Raw genomic sequence first — 25,904 nt, 5'->3', positions numbered from 1 at the left:
AAGTTGCATCGCTCCAACTAATCCCTGCTCTCTGTTATGGCTTTTCTGCATACTTTGTATAAGGCAATATATACCCAAGCAGATAAAATCATGCAAGACAGATTAGTGGAAGCAAGCAGAGTCAAGTGGAACTATAAAAAGAGCAGTAAAAATATAAGCAGATCCAGAAGGAGGTACATATTGTGTAAGTTACATTACTTCTTTTTAGTATATATGAAAAGTACAAGAAAATAAACTAATCTTTTTAAAAAGTGTTTTCTAGCGAACAGAAAGCACATGAGCACCTCCTGTAAATGGGAGACTTCTGTGGGAGAGTGCTGACAATCATCGACCAAATAGTGTGTGTGCTTGCTGTGACCACTTATTAAATCTGAGTTCCTGAGCCAGGTACGTGGATGGGCAAACACCTCCAAAGACAGGTAGCCTTAACTGTCCATCTGCCTAGCAAGAGATGAAAATTATGCACACGGGCTGCCCTCTTGCCCACTGGTAACGTGGTTTGGCCAGTGTGGTACAGAGGTTAGGGTGTTCAACTCTCAAACCCCCTCTGAGCTGCACAGCTTCCTAAGTAACACTGGGCTAAACGCTATGTCTCAGCCTGTGTAAGAACTAAGAGGGGGTCCTAATACCTCCTTGAGCTGCTTGGAGGAATGGGGCGGGGGGGGGGGTTCGAGAGCTAGAATTATATTCCACATCAGGTAAAACCTCATGGCATTATCTGCCATATGTTCCACTACTCAGCTCTGATCAGCTAGCAGTACGATCTCTCACACAAACTTCTTTCCAATGATTATACCATGCCTTTAGGGTTTAAAGGCCTCCTCAAATTTTAAAGTTAAATTATAGTCATTACAGTAAATACTGTGATCTCTGCTCAGTTGCATACCAAAAATCCCTCTATCAGCAAAACAAAATATTAACTGCTTAAAGATTAACCTACCCCCAGGAGACTGAATCTAATTTGAAACAAATTCCAAACATTATAGTCAGTCATACTGACTGCTTTTCTACTACCCACAATTCACTGATCTGATGATCAAAAGTTGTGCTATAACCATCTGAATAGAACATTCAGAACTGAACACAGAGGCAACACAGCTACGGGGATATCTTGCAAGAAGCAAACACTACTTCCTATTTTGCGGCAGCAAAATAGGGAAAAGGAGTTCTTTAAAATGTGGATCAGCAGCAACATAATTTATTTGTGTGCTGTAGAGACTTAGAAGAGCTACAGAATATTTGGAAAAGTGCATTGGAGAGTTCAGTCCCGGTGCTTTGCAGTTGTGAAGGCATGAAGGAAACAAGTATATAGTGCTCACTTGCAAAGCCTTGATTATAAGTATAAGTTAGCCACATGAATGTTGCAGAGTGCTGTGCATGTTGCCAGCTTGTTTGTTTTCTTAAATATATTTTATTGAACAATTTTAGCAAACAAATTATCAATTAACATAACTATTTACACCCCCCCCTTCCCTCTCCCCACAAGGACTTCCCTCAGCTCCCCTCCCTGGTTTCTTTACACATACAATCCTCTGCATATTATAAAATTGTACAAATTGTTGCCTTTTCTATCATATATTCAACTGATAACTTTGTGGATGTTTATTCAAAACCTGCCAAGGAGTCTAAATCGTTTTGTTGTCTTTTTTAGATAATTTGTAAAAAGGTCCCATTCTTCCTTGAAGTCATGGTTGTCCTTGTTACACAGTTTGTATGTCAACTTATCCAATTCCACATAGCTCATCAATTTATCTTGCCACTACATGTTGCCAGCTTGTTGAACCATTGCAGGAGTTGTAGGCCAACAACGTATGAGGGGAGCAGAGTTTCTCCATCTTTGATCTGAATACATTATAATACGAGCCATGTTATGATCAAAGACCCACCAAACCTAGCCACCCTACACCAAGCATAGACATATAGTGGGATGTTTTAGAAGGGCTTATGTACAGAGTTCATAAAATTATTGTAATCCTGCTTTTCCACTTAAAAAAAATGTTACAGGTGGTTCACAACATAATCAGCATACTAAACTGCAAAGCAATAAAATGGAGTTATTTGCTTTGATCAAAGGAAAGGTTTCTGGATAATTTCTGATCTCCACCACTAAAGCACAGGGACCATTAAAAGCTCAATTAGGTACACAAATGCTGAGGATTTCCAACTATTTCTAATCTACACATCTGCCTTCATAAGCAGCCCTCGTAAATGTTTTATCAAAAACTGTCTACTTAAGTTTCAGCAAGAGTAACGCAATTCAAAACAGAACAAATTTTTAAGGCAACCCATCATAATAAACAGGCAACAGAAAACACTCGGTTCTCCTCTACACAATGCACTCAAACATTTTCACTTTTGTTAGTAAACTGATGCAGTTAATTTCTAGCCTACCTTCCACATTATAGGAGTTCAACAATACTACATGAATTGTCTCAGTACTACTGAGTTTTCATTCATGGAACAATGGTTTCCAAACTGCAGAACTCTAGGATACTGCAATCATTTATGGATTCCATGGTGAGAAGATAAGTAATAGTGGATATGCTGCCTAAAGCACTCTTTTGTAGACTCCTCGCAATCTTTCCCTGCGACCCAAAACCGCAGGAGATTGTTGGGTTCATCTTACTGAAAATACGTAAGAAATTGTATAACAGAGTTATTAATGTCCATGCCACACATTTCTGCCCCATGATACCTGGTCACACCCACCCACATTTCCAAGTGCTGGAAAAACATGCAAAATCCATTGTAACCAGATACTAAATGGGGCGATATAAAATGAGTATACACATCACAAATTAGGGTATTGTTGTAGCACCTACTTAAAAGACTGCAGAAAAAGGAAAAAGACAGCAGCAACAATTTGGACTCAGGAGAACCAAACAGCACCAATGTCCTACAAAGTTACCCAGAATCCTTTGCAACGTCAGCCTTATGAAAAGGATCCTGGGGAAGTTTGAACTCAAGTAATTTAGAAAGTGAAGAACAAATTTACTGCTTTATTTGGAGCTGTATATGGAAATAATGCATGTCAGATTATACCAGCTGCAAATATTTTAAAAAGCCTGGTTTTGGATAATTTCCAAAAAGCCTTCTATATTACAGATGTTCATTTTATAGTGTTCAATTTCCTTAATGTTTTCCCTTCTAAAGGGGTTGTCCATAAATTGGTTACAAAATTATCTTACCACTTTGACAGTCACTCACACTATGCAACAGAGTATTCATTTCAGAATGCATATGTTAATTAAGCAGAGCTAAGAAGTTGCCTGGAAAACCTACATCTCTGAGATGCTGTGAAGCAGAACTTTGGGCCTGTGTTAATGATTAAGTTTTTTTAAAACAAAACAAAACACATAGAAGCTATTGAGATTCACTTTGCACCAAGCCCCTAAAAACGCTAATTTCTCGACAAATGTGGACTCCTCAGCTTAGAGAAACAAACACTTCCAGCCTCTGAAAAACAGCAGAGGCTATAAGCACTGACATCTGTAGAGAGGAGAGTTTATCCACATCTGGGACCTGATGTGTTTGGGAAACAAACGGGAAGGAAAGTTGAGAGGAGGGAGGAGAAAACAAAACAGCCAGCGAAGTTTGGAGACAGCATATTTCAGTGTGTGCTCTGCAAACTATTTCTAGCCTTGCATTTTAGATGGCACATTGGAGTAGGAAGGTGGGGGGGGGGGAGTGTGCAGAGACTGAACTTGGAGCATCCCAGAAACACCAAATTACAGCAGCCACTATTCCTAGAATGGAAGAAATGACATCCTGCTTTGAAACAGGGTAAAAATGAAAGCTTTGGCTGGAAATTCACACACAGAAAAGGGTCCATTTCTCCAGCTTTGCTAAAGATCTCTGCGCACTAAGGGTGCCTCTAGCCCCCAATTCTCTCCATGTGTCAAGGCCAGCGCCTTGACTCCTGACAGCCCCCTCTCCATCCTCCCACCACCACTAAAGCTCTGTTAATGAAATCTTTTCAATCAAAAGGGGTGAACTGCTCCTCCTGGCCATGCAACACACAAGCCCTTGAAAGCTATCTTCCCAGAAGTCCACAAAGGGAGGAAGAAGTAGACGGACACTGCCAGCAACTTCTAAATGCTGACAGAGGGGGGAAGAGGTGCTCCTCAAAACTGGGGGTGAGGTTTTCCCCAATAGCTGGTGCTGAGCACCTTTCCTGCTTTACCCTCAACAGCAATGCCCACACGGGCACTGGCCTTGAAGATCCCACATGGTGCTGGGACCACTTCTCTGTTAATTTATTAAGGCCATGCTGTGTAAAGCAAACTACCTGGGGAATGAACTCTTTTCGGGAGGGATGCGTGGCTTTAAAACAAACAAAATGTTTCCCAGTGATGCTGATAACACCAAGGTTGCAGGTTCAACTCCCATATGGGACAGCTGCACATTTTTGCCTTGCAGGGGGCTGGACTAGATGACTCCAGGGTCCCTTCCAATTCTATGGTTCTATGGCCAAGCAGAGAGGAGGATTTTACCACACAAGTTAGGATGCAGAAGTGTGGCAGAATGAGCTATTCTGTCCTCCTCCTTGGAGACACTCCAGACTGCAGTTCCAGTCCCCAAAGGGAGGGAGGGGAAAACTGGATGGTTGTGTGAAGAATAGGGATTCAATATAGAATCCCTGAATGGGAAGGGACTCCAAGGGTCATGCAAGCATCTCAACTAGATCCCACAAATTGCACAAGCCAACTATTCTTCCTTCTGGGGGAAGAACTGTGCAAAGGGAGTCGACGAGATGAGAAAAGACAAAAGATCCATGTCTGGATTTCACAAAAAGCTCGTGGGGAAATACACGAAGCAGTACGGGGGCGGGGATGCTTTCCCTACAGCCCAGCGAGGCAAAGCCCCCCCCCCTTCCTTCTAGGCTGGAGGGGGCTTCCTCACGAGACGCTGGCTGCGTGGTCCTCTCTGCCACGTGGTGAGGAGGACGTTCCCCACCGCGCGTCTAACGGGCAGCGAATAGCGGCGAGGGAGGCAAAGCGGAAGGCTCGGGCCGAGTTGCGCAGGCGCCGCGCGGCCGCGTCTCCCTCACGGCTCCCTGGAGTCCCTCGGCGTCGCCCGCCCGCCCTTCCCTCCCGCCGCGGGCTCCTCACCTTGCAGCATGGCCTCCAGCTTCTTCCTGTCCACGCGGAACCTCTCCTCGCCCCACTCGGGGCTGGCCGGGGGGGCTCGGGCGGGGCCGGCCGCCGAGGAGCCGCCGTCGTCGTCGGGCAGCGGCGAGTCGGCGCTGCGCTCGCTGTTGGAGCCCGGGTCCGAGAGCGGGTAGCCGGGAGGAGGAGCCGCCATCCCCGCGCCCCACTCAGCAGCGGCGGAGGACGCGGAGGCGGCGGCGGCGGCCGCCCCGCTGCCCTCAGCCTCCTGCCCGCAGCAGCAATAGCAGCAGCCGCCGTCGTCGCCTGTCCGGCCGCCGCCGCCGCGGGAAGCTATTTGGCCCCACAGCCGCCCGCCGCCCGCTTCATCCCAGCCCGCCAGAGCCTCGCTGGTCCCGGCGGCGGCGGTGGCGCCTGCCTCCTCAGCCTCCAGCTCAGGCTCCCCGCCGAGCGCGCGGCTGTCCCTTTTGCTGCTGCTGCTGCTGCTGCTGCTGCAGCCGCTCGCCTTGCACAGCGCTTGTCCCGGGCCGGCTGCAGCTCGGCTGCGCCCCCATCCCGCGCGCAGTCCGCACAGCATCCCCGCCTCCTCCATGGAGCGGCGAGGGGCGCGCGCCGACGGGGAGGGAGGGATATCCGAGGGGAGAAAAGGGGCGGGGCGGCGCGCGAGGGCGGGAGCCGCCGACGAGGGCGCCGCATAAATAGAGCCGGCCGAGGCTCCGCCCAAAGCTATAAGTAGCGGCCTCCTCACCCCGCCCTGGTGGGTTTCTGTGGTCCAGACGCTGCAGAGACTTCTCAGAAGTCGAGCCGGGGTGGAGTTGGCGCTGGGATAGGTTGCTAAGCACTTCCCCCACCCACCCATCCCAGGCATTTTCCCACTCAAAATTGTCTCCAGTGAGAAGGAGGGGCTGCAAGAGACACAAATACACTGTAGCCTTCCCACCATAGGTGAAAAAGCAATGGTTATTTTGAGCTGAAAAATCAATAGGGGACAAAAGGCTAAGAAGTATTTGACTATGTGCCCTTTCCCTATTCAGACTTCAAGCTGTGTGAGAGAGCTCAAATAATTCCATACAAAATGTGTTTTGAACTTTACTGACAGTAATCAAAGGATTATATATTTTCCAGATATGCCAATAGTGTTTGGAGGCAATGGTGGATAGGCATAAATGTTTTCCCCTGAGAAGCTCTCCCACTTTAAAAACAAGCAGTCAAACCTAGGGTAAGACGAGGAATGCAGCCAGGCTAGATAGCCCTACTTCCCTTTGTAGAAATTAATTCATTGCAGACCCAGGGTGTTGTAATGACCACTAGCTGCAACGTTACATTTCAAGTATTCAGCCAAATTGATGAAGGGTGTGTCTAAGAATGACTATTGAATAGGATTGCCATACATCTAGAACTTCCCGGACATAGCTGTTGGAAACAGTGTCTGGAAGTAAATCACTTAAATGTCATGTTGGAAGTGTAGAATTTACCAAAACTTAGCTTTAAAACTTTGGGCAATTTTTTAAAAAGAAACTCAGCAACTTTGGTTTCAAGATTTTCACTTTTTGAAATATGGCAAACCTACTATTGAAAGAAAGGAAACCTCCATGTTCAGAGGCAGTGTATACCTCTGACTGTCCAATAGTAGGGAACAAGGAATGGCTATTGCCATTGTACACTCTTTGGGATATTAACGGAGGAATCCGAGGGCTCCCTTGGACAAAAAACAAAGACACCAACCAGGACAATTTGGAGCAAAACAGCCTGTAGGCTTGGCCTTTATTGGAAACTGTTGCAACAGGACTCCCACCCACAACAAGATGAAGCAAAATGGAAGCCCAGAACAAAAGAAGACCCCAACTTTTATTAGTTACTAATCCCCCAAACTACACCCCTAAGACTACATCACAACTACATCAAAAAAAGGAGGGGTTGAGGGAGGAGTTGTGGAGGTAACCTGAGTATCTTGTCACCTGGCTGGTTCCTCCTTTCCCCCTCCCCATGAGTACTTCCCAGGTGACAAAGGGGAGTTTGTAGTTTCCTGCCCCCAGAGGGAAGAGCTGATCATTGTCCTTTGTTCCAGTCCATGCTGAATCCACTCCTATATGCAAGTTCTTTGTGACCTTGATGGTCTTCTGTCTAGGACCATCAGGGTTGGCATAGCAACTGGGCAGGGCTCCTGTGTATGTGCTGGTATGCTCAAGGGATTATGGCTGCCCTGTATCAAACCTTCCCCATTGTGTAGTCCTTCCTTCATGGAGTAAAATAAAAGTGGAACAGTGCAGATCCGATGTATGGTTGATTTTCTATGAATTTATAACAGAAGCGTAGGGTATGTAGTGTGTGTGTGTGTGTGTGTGTGTGTGTGTGTGTGTGTGTGTGTGTGATGTTTGTACGAACTGAATGATTTGGGGGGGGGGGGTTCCTGCGACAGGGATCAGAGGTGCCACTTACAAAGACTTATTGCCAAATAGAATTATTTCCTGGTTAAAATGCAGAACATTGCTTTGTTAAACAGTGTACATGCTAAAAGCAAAAACCTTTTGCTTTGAAGAAAAGAGAGAATAAGGAGAGGTATTACAAATTAACTAGAGGGGTTGCTAATGTACTGGAGCCCAAACTTGGCACTTAATTTTAAAAGAAAAAAAAGGGGGGGGGAGTAGTTAATCTCTAGCCCTCCTAGAAAGATAGTTATGAAGCAAAAGTGAGGGAACCCTTCCAAGCCATTTCTGTGAGATGAACCACCCTGACTGCTCCCACATTTCATTGTTTTAAACTAATGAGGGAAGTCAGAGCTGTGATTGATAAGTGAATTTGGACACCAGTCGACAGGAATCCCTGTGGTCCTAAGAACTGCTCCCCCCCCCCCCGCTTGGGTGCACTTTTCCTGCTTATGTAGTCCTTTGAATCTCTATAGCTTGCCCTTTTTCTACCAGCAATGAAAATGCATCTTTCCTGAGGGGTAGATTTATCTGAGAGCTGGTACTCCCTACTTTTTTTTCTTTTTGCAAATAAAAAGGTAAAGGGACCCCTGACCTACTACTACACAATAAGTGCATATGGATATAAAACAGCAACTCTGCCCTGCACTGATGGCAAATGCAAAATATGAAAACCTTGCAAAGAGACTTAGGAGTGTCTTCTGCTAGGGAGGAGCTAAACCAGGCACTGTATATTTCACTTGCAGTACAATGGTGTGAGTGAGTGCTCAGTAGTAAGAACTTTGTGTTTTAAGTGAAGACAGGATTACAACCTAGGCTTTGGGGAAAAGCAGGGTTCTTGTGCCTTTAACAACTCTGTAGCACACAGAAATTCAAGAAGCTAAGCCCCCTCTTCCCAATAAAATTATGGGGAAAGCTTCATATTCTGCCTGTCAAACATCTTATTATGTGCGTGACCACTAATTTAATCTTGTGCCCTCAACTCCAACTGCAAAAAGGATGCAATTTTATGCAAATCTGTGTCCTCTTGGGTGAGTGGTTCAGAGAGCCCAATCCACATACAGCGTACTGGGCCCAGAAAATCCTGTTTGCATTCTTGCTATCCTCAGCCTATGTCAGTTTGCATTTCTTAGTACAGAAAGTATTGATCTGATGTGTAGAGATCTTTCCTATTCTAATTGATTCAAGAGGGTTCTGGAAGCTTCTGTGTGTGAAAGAAACAAGCAGAAGGTTAATGATGGTTATTCCTTCAGAGAAGCTGAGCACAGCTGGGTTAAACTGGTTCTCTTATCTCTTCTGTCAAGGTCATGCTGACTGTAAAAGTAGGGCCAGAAGGAGCCTCGGTTTCACTTTTCTATTTCTATCTTTTTTTCTTCTGGTGAGGTGTTCTGTACATAGGTGTACATAGGTGCTATATCCATATGCTTAGTGTTGAGGTTTAGTCATATTGTAAGTTTAAGTTAATTCTGCTGCAACAGTATTTCTTATGGACAGGGCCAATCCAGAATGTATTGGATTTGTAACCATTATTCTCATTTGCCTTTCGTAGCAGTAAAGCTCTGCTGGATGAAATATAATTGCCTCTCGTCTATTTTTTGAGAATCCTGCAATGTGTTTCAGTTTTTACTCTGCTAACTATACATTAGAATCTGCTCTGGATCAATATTGAGTAGAATTTCATGACAGCCTAAACCTGTAATCTGTAACACAGGCTGAGACTTTATGAGCATCTATTTGGAAGTGAATCTTACTGAGCCCAGTGGAACTTACTTTTGCACTGACAAGCATTGCAGCACGTATAATAATAATGGCCTACTTTCTGCAGCTGCTGTAATGGTTAATGAGATTGAATGAAAAGGTCTGGGTAAAATATATAATATTCAGACTACCAAGTACCACCACTGTATCAGCAGTAAAATAAACAATGAAGTAAATCAGTGGTTTTCTGGGAATAACCCATAAGCATCTATATATCCCTTGCAGTTATATGTATTTCTTTTACCATGGAAATACACCCTTTAATAATGGGATCTTACATTCCAGTTAAAAGAAAAGGCTCAGCAATTTTAAGCAGAAGTTTGTATGCAATTGTTATATTGATTATACACATTATATTTATCCTATTATATCCATTTTCTGTTATTCTGCTTTAGCAATTACCGTAATTTTCCATGTATAAGACTAGGTTTTTTAACTAAAAAATAATGTTAAAAAGGGGGTAGTCTTATACACGGGGCAATCTCCCCCCATTTTCTTAATTTTAGTCCCCCAAAATAGGGGGCATCATATACACGGGGTGTGTGTGTGTGTTATAAACGTAAAAATATGGTATGTATCTGGGAAGAGGATGATAGGTACTTAAAACTTTCTCTATTGTGCCTTCCTTTCCTCCTACTTCAGGTCCCACGGGATCTATGTACAGAGAAGACCAGGGATCACAATCTCTCCTGGTTCTCCTCCTGTGATGAAACCATGCAACAGATGCACAGGGTTCAGGCGTCTATAAGAGCTCGGCCATTTACCCTGGATGGAAGCCATACTTCTTAATTCTCAATGTGTGTAGGAAATGCTGCGGTTGTTCATTGCTGATGAATAGGCACCCTGTGCATGTTTGGATATATTTTCCTTTATTATATATTATCACACCAGACCCATTTCCTGAAAGCAAGGGCATGGCTTGAGTGTGCTTGAAAGAGAGGAGTGGGACTACAAAACCAACAGTGCTCACTAGAGAAATCTTCTGCTTATACCTGCCATCCTCCTCCATCTGCCTCTTTTCCTGGGCTTCTTCTAATGCACCTTCTTTTCAGCTACCCCCCACCACCTTCCCACTTCTCTTCACTTCTGTGAAACTGGGGTAGTCAACTTGGTGACCTCCAGATGTTGCTGAACTCTAGTCTCCATGACCTGTATCCATTCCAGTATGACTTCAGCCTTGATTAAGGGACAGAAACAGCTTTGGTTGCCTTGGTAGACAACCTTTGCCAGGAGTTGGAGACAGAGGGTATCCCTGTTGGTTCTGCTGGACCTCTCAGTGGCTTTTTGATACCATTGTATATATACCATTATGTGTGTATGCACATATACATATTCAGGGTTTTTAGCTGTAGCTAATTGATGCTGTGAGCTGCCTTGGGTCATGTATTAGGAGAAAGGTACGACATTAAGTAAATATATTATAAATCTCCCATCAGTCCCAGCTAGCATGGCCAACAATCAGGTATGATAGGAGTTGTAGTCCAAAAACATCTGGAGGGCCCATGTTAGTTATTCCTGCTATAGAATCTACTGTTTATCAAAATCCTGTGCCCAGAAAGAGCCATGATATTGACTTCAGAGACTGCTTGTGGAGCCACACCACAGCCTGGATGCCATCATTGCCCTATCTCCTGTATGCCCCCTCAAAGCCTTTGTAAATCAGCCCATCACATCATATAGCATGTGTTGCAAGCAATATGAGTGTTTCTCCCACGTATTCCAAGGAAGCCCTAAAATGCCAAGTGCATGATTTAGTTTAAGTTACCCTTAAATGAAACTGAAAGCCACATTCTTAATTGTTAGAACAACATGACATGGGCAGACGACTGGAGAAAATAAGGAGAAGTTGGCAGATAGCAGCTCCAGTGCTTAGAGAGAATATTGGTTGGGGTTGACTTTGGCACGTGTAACTCCATACTTTTTTGTGTGTGGCTAGTAGTTTTGATCAAAGCAAAGAATAACAAGAGCTTTTTCATTCTGTTATATCCCTTTATAATGATTCCTGTAATGACTCTCAGGCTCCTTTGTGGCCTCAGAACCCCAAACCGAATGAAGGACAAATTTCTTACCAGCCCCAAGTATGCAACACAGAATCGGCAAGATGATACCTTGTACTGGAGCCACTGCTGTTGATGTAGGAGCAGGGAAGCAAAATTTACCCGTCTCCTTTAAAAAGAGGGAATTTTATTAGCACATTAGCAATAATCGACCCTGCCCTGAATTCCTTCGCTATGTGGCCAGCCATAATGGGGAATGGTGAAAAAAGAATTCCTTTCTGAGTCTTGACCTCCAAAGAGGCACTAATGAACTTCGAGGCTGAGGCCTCAAGCAGCCAGAACTTCAAGCAGTTCATTTCTCCAAGAAGGGAAACAACTGTGCATTTATTGTGAAGTGGGACCATTTGCATCACAACCCAAATATTCCCAACCAATGTTCTTTAGCAATAGTGGGTGAGGGTGGCTTCCTCCCTCAAGCCCTCAGTCAAATTGATTCCAAATGCCAGAGAAGTTCTGGTCCAGTTTCCTAACCAGCTTGTCCCACAGATAGCCCTGTCCATGTCCCTTCACCACCCAAACATACCTGACAGTTGTGACAACAACATAGAGGGTTCGCAATGGGAGCTTCCAGGAGTCAAGAACCATGAGGAATATACAGGGTGCCACCCAGCTAACTTATTCCATAAGCACAAGGATTTTCAGTTGTTCAATGGAACTCCTCCTCTCCCCAAATTCAGTTGCACAAGCAGACATCCTTACAACGATGGAACAGTCGATGAGTGCTACTTTGGGTACAACCCACAATTCCTTCAACCCTACTAGGAACATCACATTTCCCATGGTTTCTGGTTTTTGGAATGTCATCACCAGCATGCATTGCAGCATCCTGGGCATCGGGAATCATGGGAAGTGCAATTCTCCCATGCTTCCTAATAGGGATGTAAGAACCATGGGATCTATATTCCCTATGGTTCCTGATACCAGTGGTGCCGCAATAAAACTGCTAACACATTTTCATAACTAAGTGGGGTCTAGTATGGTCTTTCCACCTTGGAAACTGTAATTATGATTAGGTGGGAGGCACTACCACAAATGTTGTTTGTTGAGTTTTATGGGGAAGGGAGGGAGAGATTAACTGGGGAGGGTTGGGGGAAAGGAGACTTCTGGGGTGTAGAATTCCAAGTGGCCTCAGGGCCAGGAATCTTTAAAAAAAATGCACCAAACAAACCCAAATCAATTATTGTCCCTAAACCCATTCTGGACTGAGGTGTTGGAGTAGGGGGCTTACCCATTATTAATATTATTCCTTCCTATCTAGGTTAGTTCTAAAATGAAGGCTGACATTTTAATGCAGAGTTCCCTGGAAGTTCAACTCAATGAAACTTACTTCTGAGTTGCAAATGACTGGGTCTCTACACAATAAAATAACGGTAATAATTAGGCCTTTTGGTTCAGAACATATAAGTATGAATTAACATACCACTCTGGTAAAATGAAATGAATAGCTATTCGTAGATTATTTGAGTTTAATTTGTTCATTTTAACTGAAATGTGCACAATAGCTGTCTATTTCGCTGTGAGGGAGTTTGGAAATATTTTCTCTGGCTTAGACATTCTACCATATAATCTGGACCTCATTAAATGTAAGGCATATGGGTCTGTCTCTCTCCCCACCAACCTTGTGTGGGTGGGCATGCCCAGGGCAAAGAGGCAGCTTGAAATGTAAACCCTTGCAACTAAAACTGACCACCGAGCCTTCTTGATTTTGTTCTGTTGGATGAATCTGGTTGTTGAGCTGGGTAACAGCAGCAGCAGCAGCAGCAGCATGAGGCTCTTAAGGATTGCATCCAGTGTTGTCTCACATGCTACTGACAGAAGGCTCTTGGAGCCACTGGAGGCTTCTTTCAGCAGAACAGAAAAATAAGGTTATTGTGATATATTCACCCTCCCCATTCCATCCACAATCAGCTCCAGAGGACTCAGGGATTTTTCAGTCCACTCTGGGAGGTGACACCATGGGGTGGCCTGGGAAAGCATCTCTCTCTCTCTCTCTCTCTCTCTCTCTCTCTCTCTCTCTCACACACACACACACACACACACACACACACACACACAAGCTAAAAGGTCTCTTTTGTTATTTCACTGACAGGAGCCTCTGATGGATCAAAGAACATTCCATCAAAGATGAGGCAGCACTGGATATATGATTTTTGGGGTGCACAAAAGCTCTGAACAAAGTGCATCCATTTTCATGGCGAAAAGAAGATGAAATGGATTTCCTTTGGGGAAGGGCTCTCAAACAAATCTTGAATCTGAATGAAATGCACATCCTTGTCCAAGCCATTTCTGCATTATCTTCCACCGAAGGCATTCCCTTCAAACTCAGTGCAATCCTCTGTTCCCTTGTGCTTACCTCCAAACACTGAATTTGCATTTTATTACAGTTTTACATAGAAAAATATACTAAGCCAGGAATAGTCACTTTTATTAAAAGGAGAAGGAGAAGAAGCAGCAGCTTGTTTTTTTTTAATAATAATTTTTATTCATTTTCCAAACACATAATAAAGACAAGCGAAACACAAAACAAAAACATACAAAACATTTAAACATGTATAACTTCATAATCTTATTTTCATGCACCTTCTTTCCTTCGACTTCCCCATACCTCCCCATCACTGCATCCTTGTTTTACGATTCTTTAGCAACCCTTTAGTCAATTTATCTATAATTCCCTTTCATTAAGTTTTCTTTAATTTGTTAATTACAGCTGTAATTCTCTGCTTCTTACCCCTTGACATCTTAACACTCCTCAATTTTACAACAGTTTTTAAGATATATTTTAAATTTCTTCCAGTCCTCTTCCACTGTCTCCTTCCCCTGGTCGCGGATTCTGCCAGTCATCTCAGCCAGTCCCATAAAGTCCGTCACCTTTGTTTGCCATTCTTCCAGAGTAGGTAGTTCTTGCATCTTCCAATACTTTGCCAGAAGAATTCTTGCTGCTGTGGTAGCATACATAAAAAAAATCCTGTCCCTCTTTAACACCAATTGGCCAACCATGCCCAAGAGAAAAGCCTCAGGTTTCTTAGGAAAGGTCCACTTAAGGACTTTCTTAATTTCATTATAGATCATTTCCCAAAAAGCTTTAATCTTCGGGCAGGTCCACCAAAGGTGGTAAAAAGTACCTTCAGTCTCATTACATTTCCAACATTTATTATTGGGCAAAGCAGCAGCTTGTTTCCTGATCACTGCCCTGTAGGGTGCAGTGGGTGCCATGAGTAGATTTTCTTCAGACATAATCACATAGGGAAAGCTATGCTTTCAATTGTACTTTCTTTCTAGAAAAGCAGAACTTTTAAAAAGAGTTCTCCTTTCCCTTCACCATCTCATTGGTCTGCAGTTTGCCATGAACTGGAGCAGTTTGTGCAAGCTCATGTCCATCTAGGTGTGATTGTGTTTATGCAATTAGTACGTGCAAGATTGTGAGAGCAACCCAGTTTTTATACCACCCGGTGCACTATCTCTGAGATCAACTTGGCCAATGAACTGTTACTGCTGGAGGTGTAGATGAGAGGTCCAGCACAGGGTAATGATGCTGAGCCCCGTCCCAGCTCTGATGATAGGAGGCTGATGAGTAGCATTGAGCTGGAGGTCATCCCTCCTTACTGGGCCTGCATCTTCAGGGAGATTAAAGTAGGAGCCATGGGCAGCATCACTGCAGGCAGATGACAAACCATGGTATGATGAGGAGTGCACTGTGAATAGGTCATTATTATGATTGCTCCAAGAAGATGTAGTAGTCAATAGCAAGTTCTAACCTAGGCTAATGCACTGTAGCAGGACCTCCCCGCTTCCTCCCTTTTCCCGGAGCGCCCCCCCCCCCCATGAGTGAGTGAAGTTGGAAGCCAGCTATCTCGCCCACCATGATGGCTATACTCAGATCCAGTGCTGAAGGTAACAATGGACCATAGCTCAGTGACAAAGCAAATGCTTTGAATCTGGAAGTTCTCCAATTCAGTCCCTAGCCTCTCCAGTGGAAAGGATCCCAGAGAGCAAAGGCACTTCCAGACTGTTACCATTTCCAGCATATTCCGGTTATGAATCCACAAGTCAAGTGGATTTGGCGATCTTGGACAACAAAAGCATCCCCCCTCCCCCAGCAGACTTTTTTCAATAAGGAAAACAACAGGGAAATACCTTGGAAAGTACAGGAGAATGCTTACTTGATGCAACACCATATATCCACCCATCACATATTGTGCCCTGCCAGGCGACTGTCAGCCTTCCAGGTGTCTGCAGTTCCCAGCAGGCAGCAAACCCACTGAAGACCTGCCCTGCATGGCTTTGGGGCTGTGTTTGGCTGGGTAGCTGGCAAGTTGCACAGCCCTGGTCTCTGGATAAACAGCAGAGACTGATGAACCCCATATGAATCTCCTATGATGTCAAAACACAAAGATTAATTAAATACAATTGCCCTTCTTTTTCTTTGAACAGAAGCAGCAGAACATTCTCTCGCTCCTTCCGTTAATTATTAGAAGGCCTTTCCCAACAGCCAACCAAGTGTAGTTACTTATTTAATCACACACACACACACACACCCGCGCAAATGATGTCACAAGAATTTGGTGAGACAGTAACCTTTTAAACTATTTTGCCTTACATCATTATATTGACAGGAGCAAATTGCGACAGGATCACGTTTTGTGCCCTCCCCTTTTTTAAACAGCAGGATATTCCACAGGAGCCTTTTACAACATCAGTTTCCCTGTACAGAGATTGTGTTAGAGATTTTGGGCGTCACTATCATATCTAGGTTGTTGCTGTTGTTTTAGAAACACACAAGCTGAACTAGGGAAAGTGTGGCAAATACTAGCTTTTGCCATGTCAGGATTTTGCTATGTCAGGATACATATATTATATTCATTTATAACCCCACCCTTCGCTGAATGGTCTCATTAAAAAAAATTGGGAGCACAGAGTGGCTCCCCTGCTGCATTTTACGTATACCACTTAAAAGCTCTGGTAATTAAGTGCTTAAATAAATAAAAAAATACATCTCAATATGCACTCAGATTAATGAGTTTAGTTACCAACAGGTGAGCTTTAGCTTAATCTATAAGATGCCCTTTATTATGGATCACACATTCACCCTCCTGATGATGGGAAGGACTAAACAGGTGCATGTAAAAAATAAATAAAAGCACTAAATGGAATAGCTAAGACTTTTGATTTCTCAATGAAATATTTTGGCAGACTTTTCAAAAGCAACCACCGAGGGTGGAAGAGTCGGAGCAATAAGTAACCACCCTGGGCCCTCTTTCTTCTCATTGCCCTCATTCCTTCACAGCTGCAGTTAGGCAGAATTCCGACAAGCTACATTCCTTATCACATAAAGCAAACTACTATGCTAATGTAATTCCTGAGCTATGAGAAAATGTTTCCCTTGGTTTGCAGGTAGGTTAATACTGGAAATTCCAGTGGAGGTTGCATGATATCGCTGTTTGTTCTGATAAGGGGGCAATACTTTTGCCTTTATCTCCTGTTCAGGAGGAATACATCACGGCTGTTTTTCATCCGCTTGTTTATCACCTGTCATTGCTATTTTCATGTGAAGGAAGCAATCTTCATGCGGCCAATTTCTAAGCTGAAAGCAGCCTCTGAAATTATTTTCAGCATTTCACATAAAAATAAATAATATTTGAAGTCAGAGACATGTATGTTTGCATAGCCTGTACAAAAAGAGTCCAGGGTTGAGTGTTTTGTCAAAACTTGGACAAACTAGAGTTCATTTACAGTGTTTTTTTCCCTAGCAGGACAAGCACAAGCTACAGTTTATGAAGATGGGTTCCCACCCCCTGGAACAGACCACAGTTAAGATTAACCACAGTTTGAGGTTCAGGCATAGCACTGTGGTTCATTTAAAATGGAAGCGAAGGCTTCCAATTTCATGATGACAATCCCAAGTTTAGCCCATAGTTTATTGCTGCATTCAGATGAGGTTTCAGAATAAGTGGTTAGGAGCAGAGACACGCATGTCAGTGTAGTCCTAGCTGTCAGCTTTCTTCTCATCGCTGTCACTCTTGTAGAACTTAGCTGGGATGAAACAAGAGTTAGCTGGTTGCATGTGTCATTGGCTTTGGCTCCACCTCCTGTTGACCTCTCTACCTTTCCCCTGTCAGTCCTAATGGGTACCAGCCTTCACTGGAGTCCCACGACATCTGGGAGTCCCTGTTAAGGATACAGGGCAGGCAAACATGTGCCTTCCTGTACTTTTTGGCATGTAGTTAGTATCAGCCATCACTGGCACATGCCGTCAGACGATAAATAGAAAATAGAAAGAGTTTCAGAAACATCACCCCACAGCTGCCTTGTTCAAACAGTGGTCATGGTTTGTGATTCTTGGCATCTTTCATATCTTAGTCTTTAAAGTATTTAAAGAATACTTTTTGGATGCATCCACTGAAACATGCTGTTTTGGGTTGGGGTGTGCTATATAGATCTGGACAAATACAGTTTCACCATATTAATTAAACAACGAGATGACATAGCTGAAACGACTCTGGGCCTCAATGATTTAGCGAAACTGGCTGCTGTGGAGAGACAGCTCAGAGTTGTTTTTCAGAGATTAAAACTTCCAGTTACCATTAAATCATGATGAACAAACAGGCTCTGGGCTTGCAACGTGTGATTGTCTGTGACATGGGCCAATTACAGAAGAGAGGAGGGCCATCTGTCTTTGTTGGAGAGAACATGGTTATTTCCCCCCCTAGTCAAAATGCCACAGAATTTTGCATCAGTTTAATGAAGTTTGGCAACTGAACTGTAGTTTCACTTGTGGTGGAAGCACCTTAAGCCAGATTAAGGATTCGCTGGAATCTAGCGTACTTTGCTCAGTTCCAGAAGGCTTCTATGATGCCATAGGTCAGAGGTGCATGTACATTGACCTCTGCTCTCCTCCCCCATGGCATAAGTGTAATCACATAGTGCAGGGGAGCATCAAGCATGTATATCCAGGTCTCTGCACCATAGAATTGTAGAGTTGGAAAGGACACCAAGGGTCATCTAGTCCAACCCCCTGCTATGCAGGAACCTCAACTAGATCATCCATGAGAGGTGGCCATCCAACCTCTGCTGAAAAACCTACAAGGAAGGAGAGTCCATCACCTCTTGTGGGAGTCTGTTCAACTGACAAATGACTCTTACTGCCAGAAAGTTCTTTCTGATGTTTAGTCGGAATCTCCTTTCTTGTAACTTGAAGTCATTAGTTCAGGTCCTACCCTTTGGGAGCAGGAGAAAACAAGCACGCTCCATCTTCCATGTGACAGCCCTTTAGATATTTGATGATGGCTATCATATCTTCTCTCAGTCCTCTCTTATCCAAGCTAAACATACCCAACTCCCTCAACCATTCCTCATAAGGCTTGGTTTCCAGACCCTTCATCATCTTGGTCACCTTCCTCTGTGCACACTCTAGCTTTGTCAATATGCTTTATAAATGATTGTGCCCAGAACCACTTTACTTTAGGTGTGGTCTGACCAAGGTAGAATAGAGCAGTAGTATTACTTCCCTTGATCTGGACACTATATTTCTGTTGATGCAGGTGAGAAGAGCGTTAGCTTTCTTCCTGAGCCACCATGATCTGATGGACCCCACAAATTCTAGGGTTTTCCCTCAAACAGCAACATTGATTCTGAGTGGGAACAGAAGTTAGAAAAGCTGGATGGAGAATTTGAGCCTGCCAAACACTTTCCCCCCCTCCCAGAGCAGAACCTCTCGGTTCCATCCATCTCAAGTTTTTCTTTGAGATAGTGATACTAATACCCCCTGGGCAGTTCTCAGGAATCTCTGGTATTTGTGTGGTTAGAGGCAGCTTGCTCCATCGAGAGCACATCAGTCCGACTCCAGAACTCTGAATTATGTGATCCAGAGAGAGAGAGAGAAAATGTTGCTTATCCTCACGTTAAATTTCCAGGGATACTGACATTGGATATTAGCCACAGGAAGCTGCTGTAAACGGTGTCTGTAGAATGCTGACCAATCTAGCCTGGCTATAGCTCTCAAAGCTTTCAGGCAGAAGCTTTCCCCAGTCCTTTAGCTGGAGATGCCAGGGATCAAATCTTGATGTTTATGTATTCAGGGCCCTATCTCAGGGGGCTCCCAGAAAGCAGAAAGTGCAGCATGTGAATCACCCTTGTAGCTTAACCCCCTTCCATACCACATTACCATTTTCTAACACGTTTCTAATGTAAACTTTATATCATGCAGTAGCCAAAAGGATGTTCATCAAAGATTTCTCTTTCTCTCTTTCTCTCTCTTTGCCCTTCTAATAATTAATCCCGCTGAGGATCAACATCCCTGATAGTCATTCAGGGCATTTTTCTCTTCTTATATAAGCACTTGGCCCTTGTTCTTTGTCCGACGCTGTTGACAAATGAAGTGAAAAAGCTGTTGCAGGCATTTTGTGACACTGGAGAATGAAGGCTACCTCTCATAGTTTATGATGGCTTGAGATCAGCATTGGTCGGATGCCGAAGAATTCCGACTTCCTCTCGAAAGCACATTCGGCACAGTGGGACGCATTTGTCTGGACGTGCGAGATATATATAAATGGCCTCCGCACTTTATTTGCCCTTGAAATTTGCTGCGATTCCTGTCATTTCAAGCTGCCTACGCCCACACAGCTATGGTTACTCGGTCTCCGTCTGGACTGGAATCTTTCAGGAGTAATTGAGCTGGTATGCCATCTTTTGTTGATAATTGGAAAGTTTTTGGATCCAGCACAAGAAGTTAAGATTCCCTTTGCACAGCCATATGTTTTAGAAGTTCTTGCAACAGCAATTTTCAGGTCATTTGTCGAGCAGGAATTCGAGAAGAAACATATGCCTCCCGCTTGCGTCTTGCCTTACTATTCTTAAGAGTATTATTTCATAAACAGAGAAAGGAGGTCATTAGCTGGCAAATTATTCGCAGGATCTAGCTGGAAAAGAACCACATACACTCAAGGATTACTGGAGAGGGGGAAAGAACTGACTTTATTTTATTAGGCTACATTTAGAAATGAACGAGCTCGGATGAATTTCTTTCTCAGCAGTAAGGCAAACAGACGAATGCCGCAAAGCCATTTCCCCCCTCTCTCACAGAAATGAGAAACTATGTAGGGAAATGATTGTGTGTGCATGATGCTTTGGACGAGGCCCGAAAACCACCAGCAGTAAAGGTGTGAATTATGAAGGCCAACAAGTTGGATTCTTCACAACAGGTTGGATAATAAAAAGGTAAAGGGACCCCTGACCATTAGGTCCAGTCGTGACCGACTCTGGGGTTGCAGTGCTCATCTCGCTTTCAGGCCGAGGGAGCCAGCGTTCGTCCGTAGACAGGGTCTGGGTCATGTGGCCAGCATGACTAAGCCGCTTCTGATGAACCAAAGCAGCACACGGAAACACCGTTTACTTTCCCGCCGGAGTGGTACCTATTTATCTACTTGCACTTTGACATGCTTTCGAACTGCTAGGTTGGCAGGAGCAGGGACCGAGCAATGGGAGCTCACCCTATCGCAGGGATTTGAACCACCAACCTTCTGATCAGCAAGTCCTAGGCTCTGTGGTTTAACCCACAGCGCCACCTGTGTCCCAGGTTGGATAATACATGATAATAATTAGGGCAGAATCAAAAGTAGTTTTATATTTCCATGAATGTTTAAAAAGAAAAGAAAAGGATACCACCTTCTGTTGGTCACCTCCACACCATACATTAAAAGCACATTGAAAGCTTAAAGGAACTTTGTGGAAACTGACAGGAACTGTAGGTGTCTGAGGGGTAAACTACAGTTCCCATGATGCTTTGAGGGAAGCCATGATGGTTAAAGTGGTATAAATGCATTTTACATGTCTGATTTGGATGTGACTTTTTGACACTCACTGTATTTAGTTGTGTATTTTTTTCTAATACCCTTCCGCCTAGCATCATTCATTCCCACTCAAATGGTCTACGCATTTTATGCTCCCAACAACCCTGTGAGGTACATTAGGCTAAAAGACCGTAACGAATGGCTCAGTGGGGATTTGAACCTGGATTTCCCCTTGGTCTAATTCAAGCACTCCACCTGGCTTGTTATTCATTTGCCTCATTGCCATTCAATCTGTTTTTATTCTACCACGCCCCACATGAAGCTGTTAATGCCATCATCGTTGGATGTGATGATGTCATGGACGCCCATTCATGGTAGCAGCAAACAAAGTCAGGCCAAGAATGTGGAAATGTTATGTACTGAGTTGAATAGGATCCAAAATGCAGCAGTCTAATTGGTCCTAGAACAATAGGATTCAGAATGCAGCAGTCTGATTGGTCCTAGAACAATGCAGCAGTATGATTGGTCTGCAGGAGCCACCCAATCCAGCTCCAGACATCCACTCTAGACTCTGAGTACTGTATATTTCAGGAAGGCATCTCTGAATGTAGTCCTGATGCTATATTATGTATGCAGCGCTCTGTGTTTCCCTGAGCTTGTCGTGTGTTTTATTTCGATACATGATATCCAATCATGTAGCATTGTCAGGCTTTGGGCTACTGGCATTTGCTCTTAAGCTCTGGGTTACAATTTGCAGCTTGGGGCTTTAGACAGCCAATCACGTTGAGAGTGGGAGTGGCCCAGGCCTTCAGAAATACACATAAGCAGTTGCTTTGCCCCTGTTTGACTGTTCTGTTCTGTTAGACACTGGCTCAATAAAGTCTCTTGCTGTAATCGCTGCATCTCACCTCATAAAAACATACACAATCACCCTTTCTCCTTCCTGGACCTACTGAAGCACCAATGTGGTTTGAGGAGCAGGAGACCAGCTGCACATTTGAGCCACAACAACCTCTCCTTTTTTGAAGGACCACACATTGATGTCAGGGCCTGGGCAGAGGAGGAGTGGTGAAGATGGCCTCCCCATCTTGACCCTTCCAAGGAGGAGGAGGAGGAAGACAGTTTAGATTTACAACAAGGGTATGAGGGAGGTCATAGCTCAGAGGCAGATGAGGGGGGAAGTTGGGAAATAATGGGAGAAAAGGAGGAGGAAGCCCCAGGGGAGGTGACAGCTGACACTCACAGTGTCTTTAGAAAGCATCCCAGGCTCCCTCTCTCCCAGAACCCAGCGAGCCTTGAAGGTAGGAGAGTAAGAAGCTGAAAGACAGAGGGAACATATCAGCACCTATAGAAGTGACAAATGAGGAAGTGGGAGAGACGGGGGGTGGAGATTCACTCGGGACAATGCCACTATCCCAGAGGCTGGGTTCTAAAGCCTCTCTATGTAAATACTGAATAAAAAACGGATGGTAAGAAACATTTCCTTGTCTTTGTATGTCCCTGGGCAACTGGCCGGGAGTCGCTGGCAGCAGTCTGACAACTGGGGAGGACTTTGCTAAGATCAGTGTGCTTGAAGAAACCCCTAGCATAGGGTTACCAGACATCCCCAGTTTCTGGGGACAGTCCCTGGATTTGCAAATCTGTCCCTGGACAAAATATATCCCCAGAATGTTCCCAGATTTGCAAATCTGTCCCTGGGAAATGTGGCAGCGGCAGCCTCAGCAGCCCGGAGCCAGCCTGGTAGCGCAGTTGGCTCTGGCTGGCTTCAGGAGCTGCTCACTGCCGTGGCGCCCACCTTTTTTCCTCTCCAGAAGTCTCCATATGATGTGTCTTATGCGCAACCCATCATATGGGGACTTCCAGAGAGGAAAAATGGCGGACGCCACAGCCGCAAGCAGCTCCTGAAGTCAGCCAGAGCCAACTGCCAGAGCCAACTGCGCTACTAGGCTGGCTCCGGGCTGCTGACTGCCGCTGCTGCTGCCACTGCCAAAGGGGAACCGGGGACATCCGGCGGTACAGATCACCTGCCCCCTTCCCCCTTTGTTTTGACTGATTGGGGGAGGCTCGGGAGTTGCTGTCGGGCGGCCGTCACCCAGTTTTTTTTAAAAAAAATTGCACATTTATGTTTCACAGGGTGCGAAAGAAGGGCTTTGCATGTTTATACAATATGCATGTGTGCTTGGGCCCAGGGTCTTTTGCCTCACCATCCCCACTACTGACTCCCTGTTGCTACTCAGCTTCAAAGTGTCCCCAGATTCATTGAAAAAAAATCTGGTAACCATACCCTAGCATGGGTACATAGCAAGCTGCTTTATCCCAAATAGTTGGCCCATCTTTGGTACTGTCTACACTGAGTGCCAGCAGCTCTCCAGGGTTTCAGGTGCAGGTTTCTTCCTGACCCACCTGGGGATTGAACCTGGTTCCTCTGCATGTAAAGCAGATCTTCTACCACTGAGCTACAGCCCTTTCCAGTGGCAGCCTCTGTTTACATGTATGTTTATTAGTGGACCCACAAGAGATTTGCAAAGCCACACAAACGTTCCTGGTCCTGTTATAAGGTCGTGGGAGGGATGGAGGAGCTTGAAGATGTTGCGAAAGAAGCTTCCAAAAAACCAACTGCCGTTTCTCAATTCAATTTGAAAAAGAATGTTCAGTATGTTTTGATTGATCCATTCCATTATCACACATTTTATGAATACCTTTCTTAATCGGGAGTTTGAAACACCCGAGCCAAAAAAATAAAAATAAAAATGGCAGTCTCCTAGAGGTGATGAAAGACTTTTTCAAATAGCTGGTATATTTTAACTTCTGACTCAAGGCTATGAGGCAGACAACGATAGCAGGTGGGCAGTCTCATTTATCAGCTTCCTTTGGGTGCCTAAAATACAGGCAAGAAATAAATCTGAAATAAATCATTAAATGCAACCATTTTCACAGTATGAGCAAAATATGAGCTGGCCCAGCCTACTGAAATAGTAACAAGCTTCCTACTTGAGATTCCTGCATTGCAGGGGGTTGGACTAGATGTCTCTCAGTGTCCGTCCCAACTCTACAGTTATATGATTCTATGATTCCGCTCCAGTGTGGTGTAGTGGTTAAGAGCAGTAGACTCGTAATCTGGTGAACCGGGTTCGATTCCCCGCTCCTCCACATGCAGCTGCTGGGTGACTGTGGGCTAGTCACCCTTCTCTGAAGTCTCTCAGCCCCACTCACCTCACAGAGTGTTTGTTGTGGGGGAGGAAAGGAAAGGAGAATGTTAGCCGCTTTGAGACTCCTTCGGGCAGTGATAAAGCGGGATATCAAATCCAAACTCTTCTTCTTCTCTTCTCTGTTATTGGTTATAATTTAGAGCAATGTAATAAAGCTTGTATTAACCACTATTCATGGCAGTTTTTTAAAAAAACAGAGAGAGAGCACTCCATGAATGTCTTAGTACCACACCATACATTTAAAGCACATGTCCCCACTGCAAACAATTCTAGGAATTTTAATTTAACCCTCATAGAGCTTGGACTCCAAGCATCCTTAACAAACTTTGGTTCCCAGGATTCTTTGGGGAAAGTTATGAGCTTTAAATGTATGGCGTGCACACAGCCTCAAATTTAAAAAGTAGCTATATAGATTTAAAGTCCTGAGTCTTGTAGCTTTCTTCACAGCTTGTGATGGAGCCTCTGGGTTTATTTAGATTTTTAATTCGTTCCAGAGGTCCATTCTTAACCTGAAACTGTTCTTAACCTGAAGCACCACTTTAGCTAATGGGGCCTCCTGCTGCTGCCGTGCCGCCGGAGCACGATTTCTGTTCTCATCCTGAAGCAAAGTTCTTAACCCGAGGTTCTATTTCTGGGTTAGCGGAGTCTGTAACCTGAAGCGTATGTAACCCGAGGTATCACTGTACCACTCAAAGCACATTATTTCCCTCAATGAATTCTGGGTGCTGTAGCTAATTAAGGTTAGCCTATAATTTTAAATATAATTAGTTAGGCTTTTAAAACTAACACAACAACAACCCACCAACAGTGTAAAATTGTCTCAGCCATAAGCTAGCAAGCGGTCATCTGACCAAGCAAAGTTTGATCAGGTCAGTACCGCCCAAATCTGTTAAAAAGGGCACCCACCTCCAAAGTTACAATCATAGTATCCATTTTTTAGAAGAAGGTTAGATGACGAGTCAGCACTGGATTTAGGGCAGTGCAGGTGCTTCTGCTGCACAGAGTGCTTAGCTGGGGGCAAATAATAATAATAATAATAATAATAATAATAATAATAATACCTATATTTATACAGGGGCGCGGGTGGAGCTGTGGGTTAAACCACAGAGCCTACGACTTGCCGATCAGAAGGTTGGCAGTTTGAATCCGTGTGACGGGGTGAGCGCCCGTTGCTCAGTCCCTGCTCCTGCCAACCTAGCAGTTTGAAAGCACATCAAAGTGCAAGTAGATAAATAGGAACCGCTCCGGCGGGAAGGTAAATTTCCGTGCGCGTTTCCGTGCGCTGCTCTGGTTCGCCAGAAGTGGCTTAGTCATGCTGGCCACATGACCCGGAAGCTGTACGCTGGCTCCCTCGGCCAATAAAGCGAGATGAGCGCCACAACCCCAGAGTCGTCCGCAACTGGACCTAATGGTCAGGGTCCCTTTACCTTTTTACTGTATTTATATGGGTACCTACTCAAAGTTGTGGTGGAGCCACGTTTTGTCCTCCCTCAGAGTAAGGTAAAAGGTAAAGGACCCCTGGACGGTTATGTCTAGTCAAAGGCGACTGTGGGGTTGCGAC

At 44.5% G+C, this 25,904-nt stretch overlaps 1 protein-coding gene across 1 annotated transcript in view; it reads right to left on the bottom strand.

The window, feature by feature from the left end:
- Nucleotides 1-5,596, bottom strand: part of BICC1 (BicC family RNA binding protein 1) — a 107,879-nt gene extending 102,283 nt beyond the window's left edge. Inside the window, exon 1 of the mRNA XM_081861131.1 lies at nucleotides 5,112-5,596. Coding sequence (XP_081717257.1) covers nucleotides 5,112-5,304 — 193 coding nt within the window. The 5' untranslated portion in view covers nucleotides 5,305-5,596. The remainder of the gene's footprint in view (nucleotides 1-5,111) is intronic.
- Between the last annotated feature and the right edge of the window lie 20,308 nt (nucleotides 5,597-25,904).

Source organism: Podarcis erhardii (genome assembly GCF_964252035.2).
Source record: "Podarcis erhardii genome assembly, chromosome: 5".
NCBI classification, from domain to species: Eukaryota; Metazoa; Chordata; class Lepidosauria; order Squamata; family Lacertidae; genus Podarcis; species Podarcis erhardii.
This window is presented reverse-complemented; position numbering and strand designations above follow the sequence as displayed.